At 45.6% G+C, this 17,364-nt stretch overlaps 1 protein-coding gene across 4 annotated transcripts in view; it reads left to right on the top strand.

The window, feature by feature from the left end:
- Positions 1-17,364, top strand: part of nphp3 (nephronophthisis 3) — a 99,330-nt gene that overhangs the window by 9,754 nt on the left and 72,212 nt on the right. For 2 of the 4 annotated variants that reach the window (XM_085989329.1, XM_085989328.1), the window contains exons 2-4: positions 10,348-10,751; positions 13,637-13,762; positions 16,937-17,087. In XM_085989329.1, coding sequence (XP_085845455.1) covers positions 10,431-10,751; positions 13,637-13,762; positions 16,937-17,087 — 598 coding nt within the window. In that variant the 5' untranslated portion in view covers positions 10,348-10,430. The remainder of the gene's footprint in view (positions 1-10,347; positions 10,752-13,636; positions 13,763-16,936; positions 17,088-17,364) is intronic. The other 2 variants (XM_085989331.1, XM_085989330.1) reach the window with 1 other exon arrangement.

Genomic DNA, 17,364 nt, shown 5'->3' with positions numbered 1-17,364 from the left:
TTTCCCTACTACAGATGTTAGGCTAGTTCCCTGTTTTCTCTCTCCCTCCTTCTTTAAATAGTGGGGTTACATTTGCCTCCCTCCAATCTGCAGGAACTGTTCCATAATCTATAGAATTTTGGAAGATGGCAACCTTTTTTAGTACTCTGGGATGTAGATTATCAGGCCCTGGGAATTTATCAGCTTTCAGTCCCATTCATTTCTCCAGCACTTTTTTTTACTAATACTAATTTCCTTTAATTCCTCCTCCTCACTAGACCCTTGGTTCCCTAACATCTCTGGGCAGTTATTTGTGTTCTCTTCTGTGAAGACAGAACCAAAGTATTTGTTAATTGCTCTGCCATTTCCTTGTTCCCCGTTATAAATTCTCCTGTTTCTGACTGTAAGGGACCTACATTTGTCTTCACTAATCTTTTTCTTTTTACATACTTGTAGAAGCTTTTACAATCCGTTTTTATGTTCCTTGCAAGTTTACTCTCAATCTATTTTTCCCCTCTTACTCAATCTCTTGGTCCTTTTTTGCTGAACTCTAAACTGCTCCCAATCCTCAGGCTTGCTACTTTTTCTGGCAACTTTATGTGACTCCTCTTTGGATCTAATACTATCCTTAATTTCTTTTGTTAGCCATGGTTGGGCCGCTTTTCCTTTTGTGTTTTTGCGCCAGAAAGGAATGTCTAACTGTTGCAATTCATGCATTCATTCCTTAAATGTTAGCCATTGCCTATCCACCGTCATGCCTTTTAATGAAGCTCCCCAATCTATCATAGCCAACTCACTCCTCATACCTTCGTAGTTTCCTTTGTTTAGATTTAGGACCCTAGTTTCGGATTGGACTTCTTCACTTTCCACCTTAATGAAGAATTCTATCATGTTATGGTCACTCTTCCCTCAAGGACCCCGCACAACAAGATTATGAATTAACCCCTTCTCATTGCACAATACCCAATCTAGGATAGCCTGTTCCCTAGTTGGCTCCTCAACGTACTGGTCTAAAAAACCATCTCGTACACACTCCAGGAAATCATCCTCCACAGTATTATTGCTAATTTGGTTTGGCCAGTCTATATGTAGATTAAAGTCACCCATGATTACTGTAGTACCCTTGTTACATGTATCTCTAATTTCCTGTTTGATGCCATCCCCTACATTACCACTACTGTTTGGAGGCCTATAGACAACTCCCACCAATGTTTTCTGCCTCTTGGTGCTTCTTAGCTCCACCCAGACTGATTCTACATCTTGATTTTCTGAGCCAATATCCTTTCTCACTATTGCTTTGACTTCATCCTTTACTAACAAGGCCAGCCCACCTCCTTTTCCTTTTTGCCTGTCCTTCCTAAATATCGACTATCCTTGGATATTCAGCTCCCAGCCTTGGTCACCCTGCAGCCATGTCTCCGTAATCACAATTATATCGTATCCGTTTACATCTATTTGCGCAGTTAATTCATCTACCTTATTACGAATGCTTCATGCATTCAGATGCAGTGCCTTTAGATTTGTCTTTTTGACATTTTTAGACATCTTAACATTTTTTTGTACTATGGCCCTATTTGTCTTATTACCATTTTTTCTTATCCGGACCCTATTTATTAGTGCAGTCCTTTGTTTGTACGCTCTGTCCTTTCCTGACACAATCTGGTTATCCTTACCCCAATCACTTTCCTGCACTGCTTCCTTGTCTTTTCTCTTTAGTATTCTAGATTTCTCTCCACCGGGACCCTCCCCCCCACTCCTTATTTAGTTTAAAGCCCTATCTACCTCCCTAGTTATTCGATTCGCTAGAACTCTGGTCCCAGCATGGTTCAGGTGTTATGACAACAGAAAACGCTGGAAAAACTCAGCAGGCCAGACAGCATCTGTGGAGAGAGAAACAGAGTTAACGTTTCAGGTCGATGACCTTTCATCAGATTGGAAAAAAGCAGGAAAAGGAACAGATTTTAAAACAAGTTTAGGGGCTGGGAAATGGGGGAGGGGATGAAAGAACAAAAGGGAAGGTCTGTGATAGGATGGAAGGCAGGAGAGGTAAAGAGGCATTAAGAGATATTGAAGGTGAGAGGAGGTGGTAATGGGACAGGTTAAGAAACAAAGGCTGGCTCTAGATGAAGTGTGAATTGTTCAGGCAGAGTGAAGGACAGCTGCCCTGTGGGAGGGAAGAAAAAAAGCCAAACCAAAGTGTGGATAAAATATATATATATGTGATCGGGGCCGAGGTTATGATCTGAAATTGTTGAACTCTATGTTGAACCCAGACGACTGTAAAGTGCCTAATCGAAAGATGAGGTGCTGCTCCTCGAGCTTACGCTGAGCTTCCGTGGAACAATGCAAGTGGCCGAGGACGGTGAGGTCTGAGTGGGAATGGAGCGGTGAATTAAAGTGACAGGCGACCGGAAGCTCGGGGTCCCCCTTATGGGCGGTCCCCCTTTCCAGCATCCGCAGTATTTTGCTATTGTATTAGTGTATGGTTCAGGTGTAGTCCGTCCCAACGGAACAGCTCTCTCTTTCCCCAGTACTGGTGCCAGTGCCCCACGAATCGAAACCCACCTCTCCCACACCAATCTTTGAGCCACGCATTCATCTCCCTGATACTATTGACCCTATGCCAATTTGCTCGTGACTCCGGTAATAATCCAGAGATTATGACCTTTGTGGTTCTGCTTTTTAATTTAGTCCCTAGCTGCTCAAACTCTCTCAGCAGAACCTCTTTCTTTGTCCTACCTATGTCGTTGGTACCTACGTGGACCATAACAAGCCTTCGGGACTCACGCTCCTGGCTGCAGAGAACAGTTTCTATCCCCCTAACTATACTGTCGCCTACTACAACCACCTTCCTTTTTACTCCCCCCACTTGAACGGCTTCCTGTACCACAGTGCCGTGGTCAGTTTGCTCGTCCTCCCCACAATCCCCGCACTTGTCCACAAGGGTTGCAAGAACCTCGAATCTATTGGACAAGTGCAGGGACTGACTGAGGCTCCTGCAATACTACCTCCTGGCTCCCCGTACCTGCCTCACTCGCAGTCACACCATCCTGTCCCTGACCACGTGTCAATTCTAAAGTATTTAATCTAAGGGGTGTGGCTGCCTCCTGGAGCAAAAGGTCCAGGTAACTTTCTCCCTCCCTGATGTCTCGCAATGTCTGCAGCTCGGACTCCAGCTCATCAACTCGAGTTCCTCGAGCCACAGACACTTACCGCAGATGCAGTCGCCCTGGACAAAAATGTCCACAAGCTCCCACATGTTGCAGCAGCAACACATCTCCTGTTCTCCCATTATTTTATTTATTTAATTAATTCATTTAGTATTTACCTCGTTTAGTTTATTAAATTAATTAAACTAAGTTTCGTTTTGAAAATTTAGTTATATGTTAACTTTAAACTTAGCCCACAGTTGTTGTATCCGTGTGTTAATGGAGACACGGAATGCAGGAGTTGGTTTCACAGGTGTTTACTGAACAAAGTCTGGAGGTGAACTAACAGATACAAGACACTATACAGGCTTATATAGCCCGAGTGGCCATTACCGGCATTACAGTACACAGGGGGCTCTTAAAGGCACATACACCACAATTCCTCCTCTTTTAGACAACCAGCACATAACATTTTAAGTAATCATTAATGAACATGTTACAAGAACAATAATCTACACATTTGCTGCAGTTAATCAATTATAAGTCAGTCTCTCTGGAGGCTTCCTGACTCGGTCCGGATAACGCCTCGATGGTGTAGTAGTTTTCGGTGGTGTAGTAGGTTCTTTTGGCAAGGTCGATTCGGCTTGAATGCCAGTGTCGGGTTCATCTGGTTCCAGTATCACCGGATCGGAGGTAGATACTATGGGTATCTCTGCTTCATCATTAGGCGCATAGAGTTGTGTAGGTTGTCCCTTTTCGGATGACTCTATGATCTGGTCAGCATGGCGCCTTATTATGCTTTCTCCAATGTCCACGGTATACATCAGCGGTCCTAGTCGTGTGCAAATAGTTCCAGGCTGCCATTTCTCGGTACGGTAGTCCCGGGCCAAAACTTGTTGACCTATCTGGAAGGTTCTAGTTGGCCTTTCATTCATGCTTTGAAATTGCCGGTTCTCCACGTCCCTTCTGATGTTTGGCTTGATCAAATCCAGCCGGCATCTTAGGCTTCTATTGAAGAACATCATGGCGGGAGTTTGGTTTGTAACCACATGTGTTGCATTCCTGTATGCAAACAAGAAGTTATCTACCTTATGCTGTAGATTTATGTCTTCATTACCCATGGCCTTTATGGCCTTCTTGAAGGTCTGGACAAACCTTTCAGCCAATCCATTGGTGGCGGGATGGTATGGGGCGGATGTGTAGTGCTTAACCCCATTGTTTTTTAAGAACTTCCTGAATTCTTCGGACACAAATTGTGGTCCATTATCAGAACAGATCTGTTCAGGCAGCCCATTCCTGGCAAATATGGTCCTTAATACTGTGATGGTTTTTTCCGTGGTGGTGGAGGACATCTTTATTACCTCCGGCCACTTGGAGTGTGCATCAACCGCGATTAAGAACATTGAGTCCATAAATGGACCAGCAAAGTCGATCTGTACCCTTTGCCATGGAGATGAGGGCCACTCCCATGGATGTAGAGGGGCTTGTGGTGGGGCGTTTTGGACCTTCTGGCATCCTAGGCAGCTCTTGGTCATTTCTTCGATGTCTCCATCGATACCTGGCCACCACACAAACGCTCTGGCTAGGTTCTTCATTTTCACGCCACCCAGATGCCCCTCGTGAAGCTCCTTTAGCACTTTATCCTGGAGTTTGGGTGGAATCACCACTCTGGATCCACACATCAAGGTTCCTCGGCACACTGACAGCTGTTCTCTTCTTTGCGAGAATGCTGGCAACAGTGGTTCGCCATGTGCTGGCCATCCCTTCACCGTTAAATCGTAGACTCGTGAGAGAGTCGGGTCATTTCTCGTTTCCCTTTCAATGGCAGAATTTGTTACTGGTGGACATGCCACTATGGTTGAGTGGAACATCTCCACTGGGTCCACTGTAGGTGCCTCTTCTACCGTTGGCAACGGTAGGCGCGATAAACCGTCAGCATTCCCATGCTGTTTTGTTCCTTTGTATTCTATGTCATATTGGTGTGCCCCTAGGAAAAGGGACCACCTCTGTAGCCTTTGCGCTGTCATAATGGGAACGCCCTTTTTAGGGTTGACTATGGAGACGAGGGGTTGATGGTCAGTCAACAAGGTAAATTTTTGTCCGTGTAGGTAATGGTTGAATTTCTTCACCCCCCACACCAGGCTGAGTGCCTCCCTGTCGATCTGGGCATAGTTACGCTCAGCTGAGTTCAATGAGCGTGACGCAAAAGCTATCGGCCGCTCCGAGCCATCAGGGAATTTATGCGATAATACTGCTCCCACACCGTAAGGGGATGCATCGCACGCCAGTCTGATTGGCAGTGATGGGTTGTAATGAGCCAACACTTCCCTGGACGTGATCAAGCCTTTGCATTTATGGAAGGCACGTTTACAGTCTTCGCTCCATTTCCAAACTACACCCGTTTGTAGCAGTGCGTCAAGAGGGTGCAGAACAGTTGACAAGTTCGGTAAAAATTTATGATAGTAGTTTATCAATCCCAGGAACGACCTTAATTGTGAGACATTTTCAGGTGCTGGGGCTTTTATGACCGCTTCAATTTTTTCAGGTGACTTATGCAACCCTTCCTCGTTAATTATGTGGCCACAATATGATATTTGTTTCTGGAAAAATTCGCACTTGGGGCGATTTGCTCGTAGGCCCCGTTCTCTCAGCCTAGTGAGCACCTGCTCCAAATTGGCAAGGTGCTCATTGTCGTTTTCTCCTGTTACAAGGATGTCGTCTAGGTAGCATTGAGTCCCCGGAATCCCTTGGAGGACTTGCTCCATAGCTCTTTGCCAGATAGCTGGAGCTGATGCTACTCCGAATACCAGTCGATTGTACTGGTACAGGCCTTTGTGTGTGTTTATCGTGAGATACCTTTTAGAGGCCTCTTCAACCTCCATCTGTAGATATGCCTGTGCCAAGTCAATTTTGGTGAAACGTTTCCCTCCGGATAGTGAGGCGAAAATATCTTTTATCCTCGGAAGAGGATACTGTACCATGTGAAGGACCGGGTTTACAGTCACCTTGAAGTCCCCACAGATGCGGATTTTTCTCTGTTCTTCAGATTTATCATTATTCAATGTTTTCTTCATGACCGCGATGGGTGTTGCCCACTCGCTCCAATCTATCTTGGATAATACGCCTGCCTTTTCCAAATTCTCCAGCTCTGCCTCGACTGCTGGACAAATTGCGTATGGCACCGGCCTTGCCTTAAAAAGCTTGGGAATTGCCGCATCTTCCACTTTTATTGAGGCGGTGACGCCTTTCAAGGTTCCTAGTTCCTGTTGAAACACTTCCTTGGCGTTGGCCAAGATGTCTTTTAATCGTTCAGGTATGACGTCATCATTTTTTTTCTTACTGGTCACCGTCAGTGCCTGAATGGAGTGCCAGTCTAAACGTATCTTCCTGATCCATTCACGTCCCAACAGCGGTGGACCACCATCTTGCAGAACGTATAAATACAACTTCTGTATTTCCTTGCCGTTGTATACAACAGGCACCCTTATTATCCCTTTGGGGTATACTTTCTGCCCCGTATATGTTTTCAAGATAATGGATGTGTCTTTCAAAGGTATATGCGGAAATAACCGCTCGTAATCCCGTCGACTTATGATGGTCAGAGCTGACCCTGTATCTAGCTCCATTTTAACTGGGGACCCCGCTATTGTAAGGGTAACCCAAATGGTCTGGTAATCTTCTTTGGCAATTACATTATGTAATTTGAGACAGCTTAGTCTCTTGTTTCTGGAGTCGCTATCGCTCTTCTGGTCTTCAGAGCTACTGTCCGTCATCATTTGTACCTTTCTGTACTTTTCCTTATTGATTTTTTTCCTGTCTGTGGATTTTTTTTTCCAGATCGGCATACACGTGCAATGTGTCCAATCTTTCCGCATCGCCTGCATGCTTTGTCCTTGAACCAGCAGTCCCTCTGGTCATGGGTGGATCTGCCGCAGCGATAACATCTCTCGAAACCCTGTGTCATTTCATGGGTGCCGAAGTCCTGTGGCTTTTGCTGTATCTCTGCAGCTCCTCTTGCGGCTGCTTCGTATGATACAGCCATACTGAAAGCCTTGTCCAGTGTCAAATCTTTCTCAGAAAGTAGCCTTTTCTGTGTTCCTTCACTTAGGAGACTGCAGACGAATTTGTCTCGAAGAGAATCTGCCAGTCCTGCCCCGAATTGGCAGTGCTTTGACAGCTTCCTTAATTCGGTGAGGTAATCAGCGTTACTTTCATTTTTGTGCTGATTCCTCCTGAAGAATTTGAATCGTTCCGCTATCAGCAGCGGTGTTGGGTTTAACTGCTCCTGTAGGGTATCAACAATCTCCTTAAAATTCTTGTCCCTCGGTTTGGCTGGAGTGATTAAGTTTCGTAACAGCCCGTATGTCCTTGCGCCCATTAGATTTAGAAGTACTGATGCCTTTTTATCATCCTCTATTTCATTTGCTGTGCAATATACCTCCACTCTTTCCACATATGTGGTCCAATCCTCTATATCGCTATCGAAAGCAGTAATATTGCCAGTCTTAGGCATCTTGAAAAAAAAATGGCGCCTCCCGCGCTTTCCTTTCTTCCCCGCAGAAAAAAAATGGCGCTTCCCGCCGTTGCCGCTGCTGACAACGCTGTTCTCCGCGGTTTTTATTTACACAGGTATTTTTTTAATAGGTGGAGACTCGTTCCCGCCGGACTCTCTGGGACTTTTCCCTCCCTCTGCTTGGTCCGAACGCCGACCTGCTTTGCAGCACCGGCCATCTCCCGAGTGCTCCACCCTCTGTCTCTGTTTGCCTCCGCCTTCGCTGCTCGGCCCCGCTGCAGAGCAAGCCGATGGAGCCCCAGCCTGCCGCCCAGGAAGGATTATTGCAGTACCTGCCACCAGCTCGGCTAGCTGGTGAAAGCACAGTTTATTTATTTTTTTCTTGTTTTTCTTCGACTTTCGCCTGAGGAATCGATCTCCTTGAGGTGCTGCCGAATTGCAGGTAAGTCCGTTTCCAATTCATCGCCACTGTTGTATCCGTGTGTTAATGGAGACACGGAATGCAGGAGTTGGTTTCACAGGTGTTCACTGAACAAAGTCTGGAGGTGAACTAACAGATACAAGACACTATACAGGCTTATATAGCCCGAGTGGCCATTACCGGCATTACAGTACACAGGGGGCTCTTAAAGGCACATACACCACAACAGTCACTACCAATCACTTACCTGTGACGCCACACTGCCGTTTTCTCTTGTTGATGCAGGTCTGTTGCTGCTTTTATCCCCGCTCTCGGGTCTCGGTCTGCTCCCGCTCAGGTCCGCCGCCGCTCTGCGGGAGAAGTTAAGAAAAGCAAGCACCTCCTCCCCCCACTTCACCGAACTCCCACACTTGCCAAACTCGCAGTTGTTCACTCTGTGCTCGCTGCACTCAGTGCTGGCTTCGCAACCTTGGTGTCATATTTGACCCTGAAATAAGCTTTCGACCACATATCCGCAGCATAACAAAGACCACCTACTTCCACGTCCGTAACATCGCCTGTCTCCACCCTTACCTCAGCTCATCCGCTGCTGAAACCCTCATCCATGCCTTTGTTACCTCTAGACTTGACTATTCCAACGCACTCCTGGCTGGCCTCACACATTCCACCCTACGTAAACTTGAGGCCATCCAAAACTCGGCTGCCCGTGTCCTAACCCACACCGAGTCCCGTTCACCCATCACTCCTGTGCTCGCTGACCTACATTGGCTCCCGGTTAAGCAGCGCCTCCATTTCAAAATTCTCATCCTTTGGTTTTAAATCCCTCCATGGCCTCGCCCCTCCCTATCTCTGTAATCTACTTCAGCCCCACAACCCCCCCCCCCCCCTCCCCGAGATATCTGTGCTCCTCCAATTCTGCCCTCTTGAGCATCCCTGATTATAATCGCTCCACCATTGGTGGCCGTGCCTTCTGTTGCCTGGGCCCTAAGCTCTGGAATTCCCTCCCTAAACCTCTCCGCCTCTCTACCTCTCTCTCCTCAAAACCTCCCTCTTTGACCAAGCTTTTGGTCACATGCCCTAATTTATTCTTATGTGGATTGGTGTCAAATTTTTTGCCTTAAAACACTCCTGTGCAGTGCCTTGGGATGTTTTACTATGTTAAAGGCGCTATATAAATACAAGTTGTTGTTGTAGGTCACCCCTCGGCTTTCTCTTTTTCTAGAGAAGAGTCCCAGCCTGTTCAGTCTTTCCTGATGGTTATAACCTCTCCATTCTGGTATCATCCTTGTAAATCTTTTTTGCACCTTCTCCAGTGCCTCAATATCCCTTTTTTATAATATGGAGACCAGAACTCTTCACAGTGCTCCTTGTGTGGTCTAAGCAAGGTTCCATACAAGTTTAATATAATTTCTCTGCTTTTCAATTCTATCTCTCCAGTAATGAACCCCAGTGCTTTGCTGTTTTTATGGCCTTATTAACCTGCGTCGCTGCTTTTAGTGTTCTGTATATCTGTACCCCAAGATCCCTGTTCCTCTACCCTATTTTCCAAGGAGTATGTGGCCTCCTTAATCTTCCTACCAAAATGAAGACCAGAACTGTACACAATACTCTGTGTGGTGTAACCAAGGTTCTATATACGTTTAACAGAACTTCCCTGCTTTTCAATTCTATTCCTCTCGAAATGATTCTGCGTCCACTATTGTTTCTGTTAGCATATTCCATGTGCTAATAATCCTCTGCATTAAATAAAAGTTCACTCCTAACTTCTCCCTTCATTCTTTTGGTAATTTTAAAATGATGCCTTCTAATTATCAACTCATTGACTTATGGAAATAATTTTTTTCTCATTTACTTTATCAGAACTTCATAACATTGAGCACATTTATCATTCTCCTCTTAACCTTTGCTAGAGTGTAAACTCCTCACTTTCTCTAATCTCTGCTCATAGCCTCTCATCCCTGGTGAATCTCTTGCACCCTCTGCACGACCTTGGCATCCTTCCTAACGTAAATTGCCTAAAACCTGGGCGCAATATTCAAACTGCAGCATAGCCAATCATTCTCTTCAGCAGTACGTTCCCAATTTGATGTGTTATTTTCGTTGCTTAATTCAAATGATTGGATAATTCAGCTTTCGTATCAGGAGTAGACGGTTTGAAATGTTTGGAGCCTGAAATTTTCCTTTAACGAGGTGCTTTTGAATTTTGGGGACAATTCATTGTCGGAGTTGTAAAATTACCAGCATGTTAATTTAAACCGCTTGAACCAATTTCAATTTTGTTGCAGTTGCATATTTGTTTCCAGTAATGCATTTCCAGTTGTAGCTGTGAAGAAACTATGGGCTAAATGTGTGAGAAACCATCGGCAAAATGGGAACGGCATCTTCGCTGATTGGTCCAAATGAAGTAATTGAAGACACTGACGGTGGTGGAGGGGAAGCCTGCGAAATCCCAGTGGAAGTCAGACCCAAGGCCAGACTGCTGCGCAGCTCATTTAGACGAGGTCCGCGTGTAATTGGCGCCAGCTTTAAATCAACCGCTTCAGTTGACCTTGAATATGCTGCAGAATATGAGCGACTGAAGAAAGAATATGAAATCTTTCGCGTCAGTAAAAACAATGAGATTGCCTCCATGCAGAAGAAAGAAAGCAAGATTGACAAGGAAAACAAAAGGCTGAGGGCAGAGCTTCAGGTAAGGTCCGAACTGCTGAAAGACAGGCCGGGGTTGGATGGTGCAGTGAGTTAACACACTCTCGTGGCACTTTTCCATTTGGATCCAGGTCCGAATGATGCAATGTACTTCTGTCATTCCTGCTTGTAAGGAACCTACATGAAATGAATTTGACCAGTTTCAGCCCAACTTGCGAGTGGGCACAGGCAAATTGCCCAGATTCAGCACAAATTGCCACTGAATCAAAGAGGCCATAAAGACAGATAGTGTGGAAATTAAATCTCGATTGGTGCAGCAGAGGCGGTACAGGTCCAATTGTCAAGGCAGATATATTTGTGCGACTTACAGAATTACAAGGGTGACCTAATAGAGGTCTTTAAAATTGCAGGGAAATGGGGAAAGGGCGGGGGAGTGGGACTAACTGGATTGCTCTTCGAAAGAGCCGGTGCAGACTCGATGGGCCGAATGGCGGCCTCCTATGCTGTACTATTCTATGATTACATAGGATATACGGCACAGAAACAGGCCATTCGGCCCAACCAGTCCATGCCGGCGTTTATGCTCCACACGAGTGGATACAGAGAGAATGTTTCCACTTGTGGGGAAGAGCATAACTAGAGGTCATCAATATAAGATGGCCACCGAGAAATCCAATAGGGAATTCAGAAGAAACTTCTTTACCCAGAGAGTGGTGAGAATGTGGAACTCGCTGCCACAGGGAGTGGTTGAAGCGAATAGTATAGATGCATTTAAGGGGAGGCTGGACAAACATGAGGGAGAAGGGAATAGAGGGTTATGCTGATAGAGTGAGATGAGGAAAGACGGGAGGAGGCTCGAGTGGAGCATAAACGTCAGCATGGACTGGTTGGGCCGAATGGCCTGTTTCTGTGCCGTATATCCGATGTAATCCTAGAATAGTACAGCACAGGAGGAGGCCATTCGGCCCATCGAGTCTGTGCGGCTCTTTCGAAGAGCAATCCAGTCAGTCCCACTCCCCCGCTCTTTCCCCATTTCCCTGCAATTTTTTCTCCTTCAAATATTTCTCCAATTCCCTTTTGAAGGCTACTATTGAATCTGTCTCCACCGCCCTATCAGGCAGCACATTCCAAATCCTCACCACTCGCTGCGTAAAGTTTTTCCTCATGTCGCCGCTGGTTCTTTTGCCAATCCCCTTAAATCTGTGCCCTCATTATCTTTATGAAATAGAACCAGGCTTTACTTTGGAAGAAGTGCATCTTTACATCAACCCACTGTTGAGCATTTTCAGCAGCATTGGACACATCAGCTCACAATTGACTGCAGTTGCTGCAGGAGAATGTGAAAACTGGACATCGTCTCCAGTCTGTAATTACTGACTTGCTTTTACCACATATATACAGCACTTCAATATATCCTGGCAACAACTGCAGGATTTTATACCGATTTCTAAATTCCCAACTAATTGCCACAGAAGCAACTCTGCTGTACCTACTGTTGCTCCATTGTCCACTGAACTGAAGCAGCTTGAAGTTGCACTGTAAAATATCACAGCTCAATTCTTCTGTGCACGTGTTGAAATCTCACATGTGCACAGAAGAGCTGAGCTATGATGCATTATAGCGCGAGTCAATGGACTTTGCAGCCGCAGGATGAACAGCACAAACCGCACCCAGTAAAGGGTACTGTTTGCTCCAAAAGTGGACCATTGGCAACATTTTGATGCAAAGTAAAACGGTCTCTGGTTTGCTTCAAGTTAGGAAGAGCACTCCCACTGCACCAGTGTAAAATTTCAATTTCTGCGAACACTCAACCTTGTGACTGCCCTGAGTGAGATTGGCAGTTAGTTATTTTGTGCTGTAGACTTGTTCCATGGAGCATTTGTGTAACTGTCTGAGTGAGAGAGAGAAGACTTTCCTCTTGGCTGTCTTGCCTGGATGTATCTGGACCCAGAAGTCAAACGACACTGTTTTAATGTACGGCACGACCCAATACCCTGACATGTTCACATTTTAATATTCATGAATCTAATTTATAAACCTTGTACTGTGCAGTACTATGTTTTTGTACCTTTTAAAGCTGCATGCTATGGCTTTTAATATGGATAAATTATATTATTTTTCCTACAAGATGAGTAAAGTAGCTCTAATTGTTACAACTGACAATCTGAAATAAAACCAGGAAAAATTAACAGTATAATTAATTCCCTTCCTCCAAAAGCAATGACTTCAATGGGAAGAAAAAAGTGAAAATGCAAGCTACCCCCAGCAGGGTGGTGGTTGCACGTACACTCGTGTTTTCAGTGCGGGAATAATTTATCATTGCAAGTCGCCACTGTGATCTCACTGAAAGCTTTAACCAATATAAAGCTTTCTGCTTCAAAAGTTCAAACAAAGACACATGCACACACATTCAACCAAGAAATAGACACACAAGTTCATCAATCCTTGACGTCTGAAGAGTGGATTTAGTGCCTTCGACAGATCCGTGAAGCTCCTTGGTGTGCTTGGTTCAAATGCCCTTGTGTTCTCCCATGGTGCTAAAGCTGCATCAGAATCAATGTGTTAATCCTTTGTGCGTATTTGCGATCCCGTTTGTTTTCAATTGGAGAAGAAAATCATGATGGGACCTTTATAACAAATTAAATAATTCTGTGTGCTTTTTAAAATAGAAAATGTCAATTTCATTCAAATCACATCATAGAAGAAGAAAACGAGAAGTTCCGAAACTGTTCCCGCAATGTATTGGGAGTTTACACATATTGCAGAGGGACTTTAAAGATTTCTCCGTAATGACTTCCCATGCACAGATTGGACACCAAACTGGAGACCCTCCTGGTCTGGTGTGGCACTTCCGCTCACTGGGTGAACTCACTGAGTCATCGGCGGCGCATTGTTCAGATGGTTAACTCGTGATGCTGTATCTTACAGGCACTCCAGAAAACCTACCAGAAAATACTCCGAGAGAAGGAAAGTGCCCTTGAGGCAAAGTACCAGGCCATGGAGCGAGCTGCCACTTTTGAGCATGATCGGGACAAAGTAAAAAGGCAGTTTAAGGTAAACTCAATCAAACGCCAGGTCCTGAGGACATTTTTAGATCATCAATAACACACTAGTTCTTCAGTGTGCAGTAAAAATAATGTTGTGGTGAATTTACACAATTACATTGTTAGGCAGCTCTTTAGGTCGTGTTGTGGTGTGATCTGCCCAGGAGCCAGTCACTTGTTTCAATGCCCTGGCTGGCTGACTTTGTTTGGCTGCATTTCTTCATTGTAGAGATGGTGCACCAGATGGAGTGCCATAAAGTAGCTATGTTTCCCATTAGGGACAAAAAACTGGCATTGCCAAAGCCAAGTTGGCCAATCTGCATTTTACCCTTGGAGCGACAGGAGCTGTCAGCCATGGCTCAGTGGGCAGCACCCTCGCCTCTGAGTCAGAAGGTTGTGGATTCAAGTCCCACTCCAGAGACTTGAGCACACAAATCTAGGCTGACACTCCAGTGCAGTACTGAGGGAGCGCCGCACTGTCGGAGGGGCAGTACTGAGGGAGCGCCGCACTGTCGGAGGGGCAGTACTGAGGGAGCGCCGCACTGAGGGAGCGCCGCACTGTCGGAGGGTCAGTACTGAGGGAGCGCCGCACTGTCGGAGGGTCAGTACTGAGGGAGCGCTGCACTGTCGGAGGGGCAGTACTGAGGTAGTGCTGCACTGTCGGAGGTGCCGTCTTTCAGATGAGGCTTTAAACCGAGGCCCCGTCTGCTCTCTCAAGTAGATGTAAAAGATCCCATGGCACTATTTTGAAGAAGAGCAGGGGAGTTATCCCTGGTGGTCCTGGTCAATATTTATCCCTCAATCAACATCACTAAAACAGATTATCTGGTCATTATCACGTTGCTGTTTGTGGGAGCTTGCTGTGCGCAAATTGGCTGCTGCGTTTCCCACATTACAACAGTGACTACACTTCAAAAAGTACTTCATTGGCTGTAAAGTGCTTTGGGACATCCTGAGGTCGGGAAAGGTGCTATAGAAATGCAAGTCTGTCTTTTCTTTTCAACATTGAGTCGGAATGAGGGAGATGAAAGCCCCTCCTGAGTGAAGGGAGGAGTAGGAGAACAAATTACTGATGGTGGAGAACGGCAACGTTTAGCTTTTACTTTCACATTTTTATATAGTTTGTCAAAAACTTAGTTAAAAAATGTTTTAAAGACTGGAAAAGCCACATATTCTGAAATCCATTTCCTGTTGGTCACCTATGTCTGTCAGAGGTCATTACAACTTTACTGCCATTAATTGGATCTGCTGTTTTTGTGAAATTTTATTAAATACTAATATTGTACATAAGGGGAGCAAGGAACAAGATAAAGCATTCAAACATCAAGCCTGCTCCTTCTGTAGGCCGTGTACATAAAGCAGTGGATGCAACAAGCGAAGGTATTTGGCTTGGTCCTCTGTACTGGTTTAGCCGACTAAATGAACGTCATATTATTCCAGAATCCATCACCGCTCCTGGTATTTTAGCTTCCCTTGTCACTTGTATTTCTCATCAAATCATTGTTATGGCGAGTTCCTTTATAGACTTTTTTTTAAGTCAAGCCATGAAACAGTTTATTTTTCCCTTTCATATATAAAATTCAGCGTATTTTTTTTTATTTGTTCATGGGATGTGGGTGTCGCTGGCAAGGCCAGCATTATTACCCATCCCTAATAGCCCTCGAGAAGGTGGTGGTGAGCCGCCTTGAACCACTGCAGTCCGTGTGGTGAAGGTGCTCCCACTGTGCTGTTAGGGAGGGAGTGCCGGGATTTTGACCCAGCGACGATGAAGGATCGGCGATATATTTTCAAGTCAGGATGGTGTGTGACTTGGAGGGGAACTTGGAGGTGGTGGTGTTCCCATGCACCTGCTGCCCTTGTCCTTCTAGGTGGAAGAGGTCACGGGTTTGGGAGAAGCCTTGGCGAGTTGCTGCAGTGCATCTTGTAGACGGTACACACTGCAGCCACGGTACGCTGCTGGTGGAGGGAGTGAATGTTTATGGTGGTGGATGGGGTGCCAATCAAGCGAGCTGCTTTGTCCTGGATGGGGTCGAGCTTCTTGAGTGTTGTTGGAGCTTCACTCATCCAGGCAAGTGGAGAGTATTCCGTCACACTCCTGACTTGTGCCTTGTAGATGGTGGAAAGGCTTTGGGGACTCGGGAGGCTATGGTTTCCATTTCAGTAAAAAAAAATGTTTCTATCTGTGAAATTACTTTCCTTTATTTAGATGATGTAAAACATGCACCAAGGTGTGACATGCCCAGAAGAAATTACTGTAATATGATGTTGTGGTGTTTTCCTCACTGTTATTTGTAAACTATCTCATGCATTGAATGAAATCTGAAAAATATTGCAAAGTCGTCCAATTACTATTTGAAACAGACTACTTTTGTTTTTCTCAATCTTTGTAGGCAGTCCCTCGGAGCCGAGGATGACTTGCTTCCACACTAACAATGAGTTCTCAGGTGACTGAGGAGTCCAATGTGGGACCTACAGTCTCTGTCACAGGTGGGGCAGACGGTGGTTGAAGGGGTGGGTGGGTGGGGTGCTTGGGTTGACGTGCGCTCCTTGCGCTGCCTGTGCTTGGCTTCCGCTTGCTCCCGGCGAAGAGACTCGAGGTGTTCAGCGCCTTCCCGGATGCTTCTCCTCCACTGTGCGGTCTTGGGCCAGGGATTCCCAGGTGTCGGTGGGGGTGTTGCACTTTTTCAAGGAGGCTTTGAGGGTGTCCTTGAAGTGTTTCCTCCGCCCACCTGGGGCTCTCTTGCCGTGCCGGAGCTCCGAGTAGAGTGCTTGTTTGGGGAGTCTCGTATCGGGCATGCGGACAATGTGACCCGTCCATCGGAGCTGATCGAGCGTGGTCAAAGCTTCGATGCTGGGGATGTCGGCCTGAGCAAGAACACTGACGTTGGTGCGCCTAAATATGCAAATTAGCTTTGTACCCATCGAGGCTTCAATCTGCTTGATCATTGTGAAATTTTTGAAGCTTTCTTGCAACCTGAGTTTAAAAATTAAATTGTGATTATTTTTATATCTTTCACCTGTTCTTTCTTCCCTGTAGTTTGTTATTACTCTGGGAGGTAGGATTATTTAGCTCATGGACATTTCCACAACCTATTGATATTGCTATGTTATAAAATGAAGGTAATGGTGAAATGTATGTAAATCCCTCAGTATTAACTGTAAATGTGACATGGTTTGATTTCAGATTTTCAGAGAAACTAAGGAGAAGGAGATTCAAGACCTGTTGCGAGCCAAGCGGGAGTTAGAAGCCAAACTTCAGAGGCTGCAGGCTCAGGGGATTCAAGTGTTCGATCCAACAGACTCCGACTCCGATGACAACCATACTGATGTCACGGGTAAGACTGTAATACACCTTTAATCTCTCTCTATCTTCTCTCTTTTCCTTCTCATATGAGCCCATAGTTTAATTGCTGTCCATCCGGATGTTTTTTGTTACAGTTACCTGGGGGACTGGGTGGTGAAGTGGGCGAAACCTCCAGTGCCAGGGTCCAAATCTGGTCCACAGTGCTTTAGATGAAAGTGTCCTCTGGGTATAAAGGTCTTGTGTGAAATCAATTTAGGCAGCTTCAACCTAGTTCCCACTGGGCATAGGCTCACAATGTAGACTCTTCT

The sequence above is a fragment of the Somniosus microcephalus genome, chromosome 5, assembly GCF_052327205.1.
Source record: "Somniosus microcephalus isolate GS21.2 chromosome 5, FLI_Smic_1.0, whole genome shotgun sequence".
In the NCBI taxonomy this organism is placed as follows: domain Eukaryota; kingdom Metazoa; phylum Chordata; class Chondrichthyes; order Squaliformes; family Somniosidae; genus Somniosus; species Somniosus microcephalus.
Note: the sequence above shows the minus strand (reverse complement) of the source record. Positions and strands in the feature narration are given on the sequence as shown.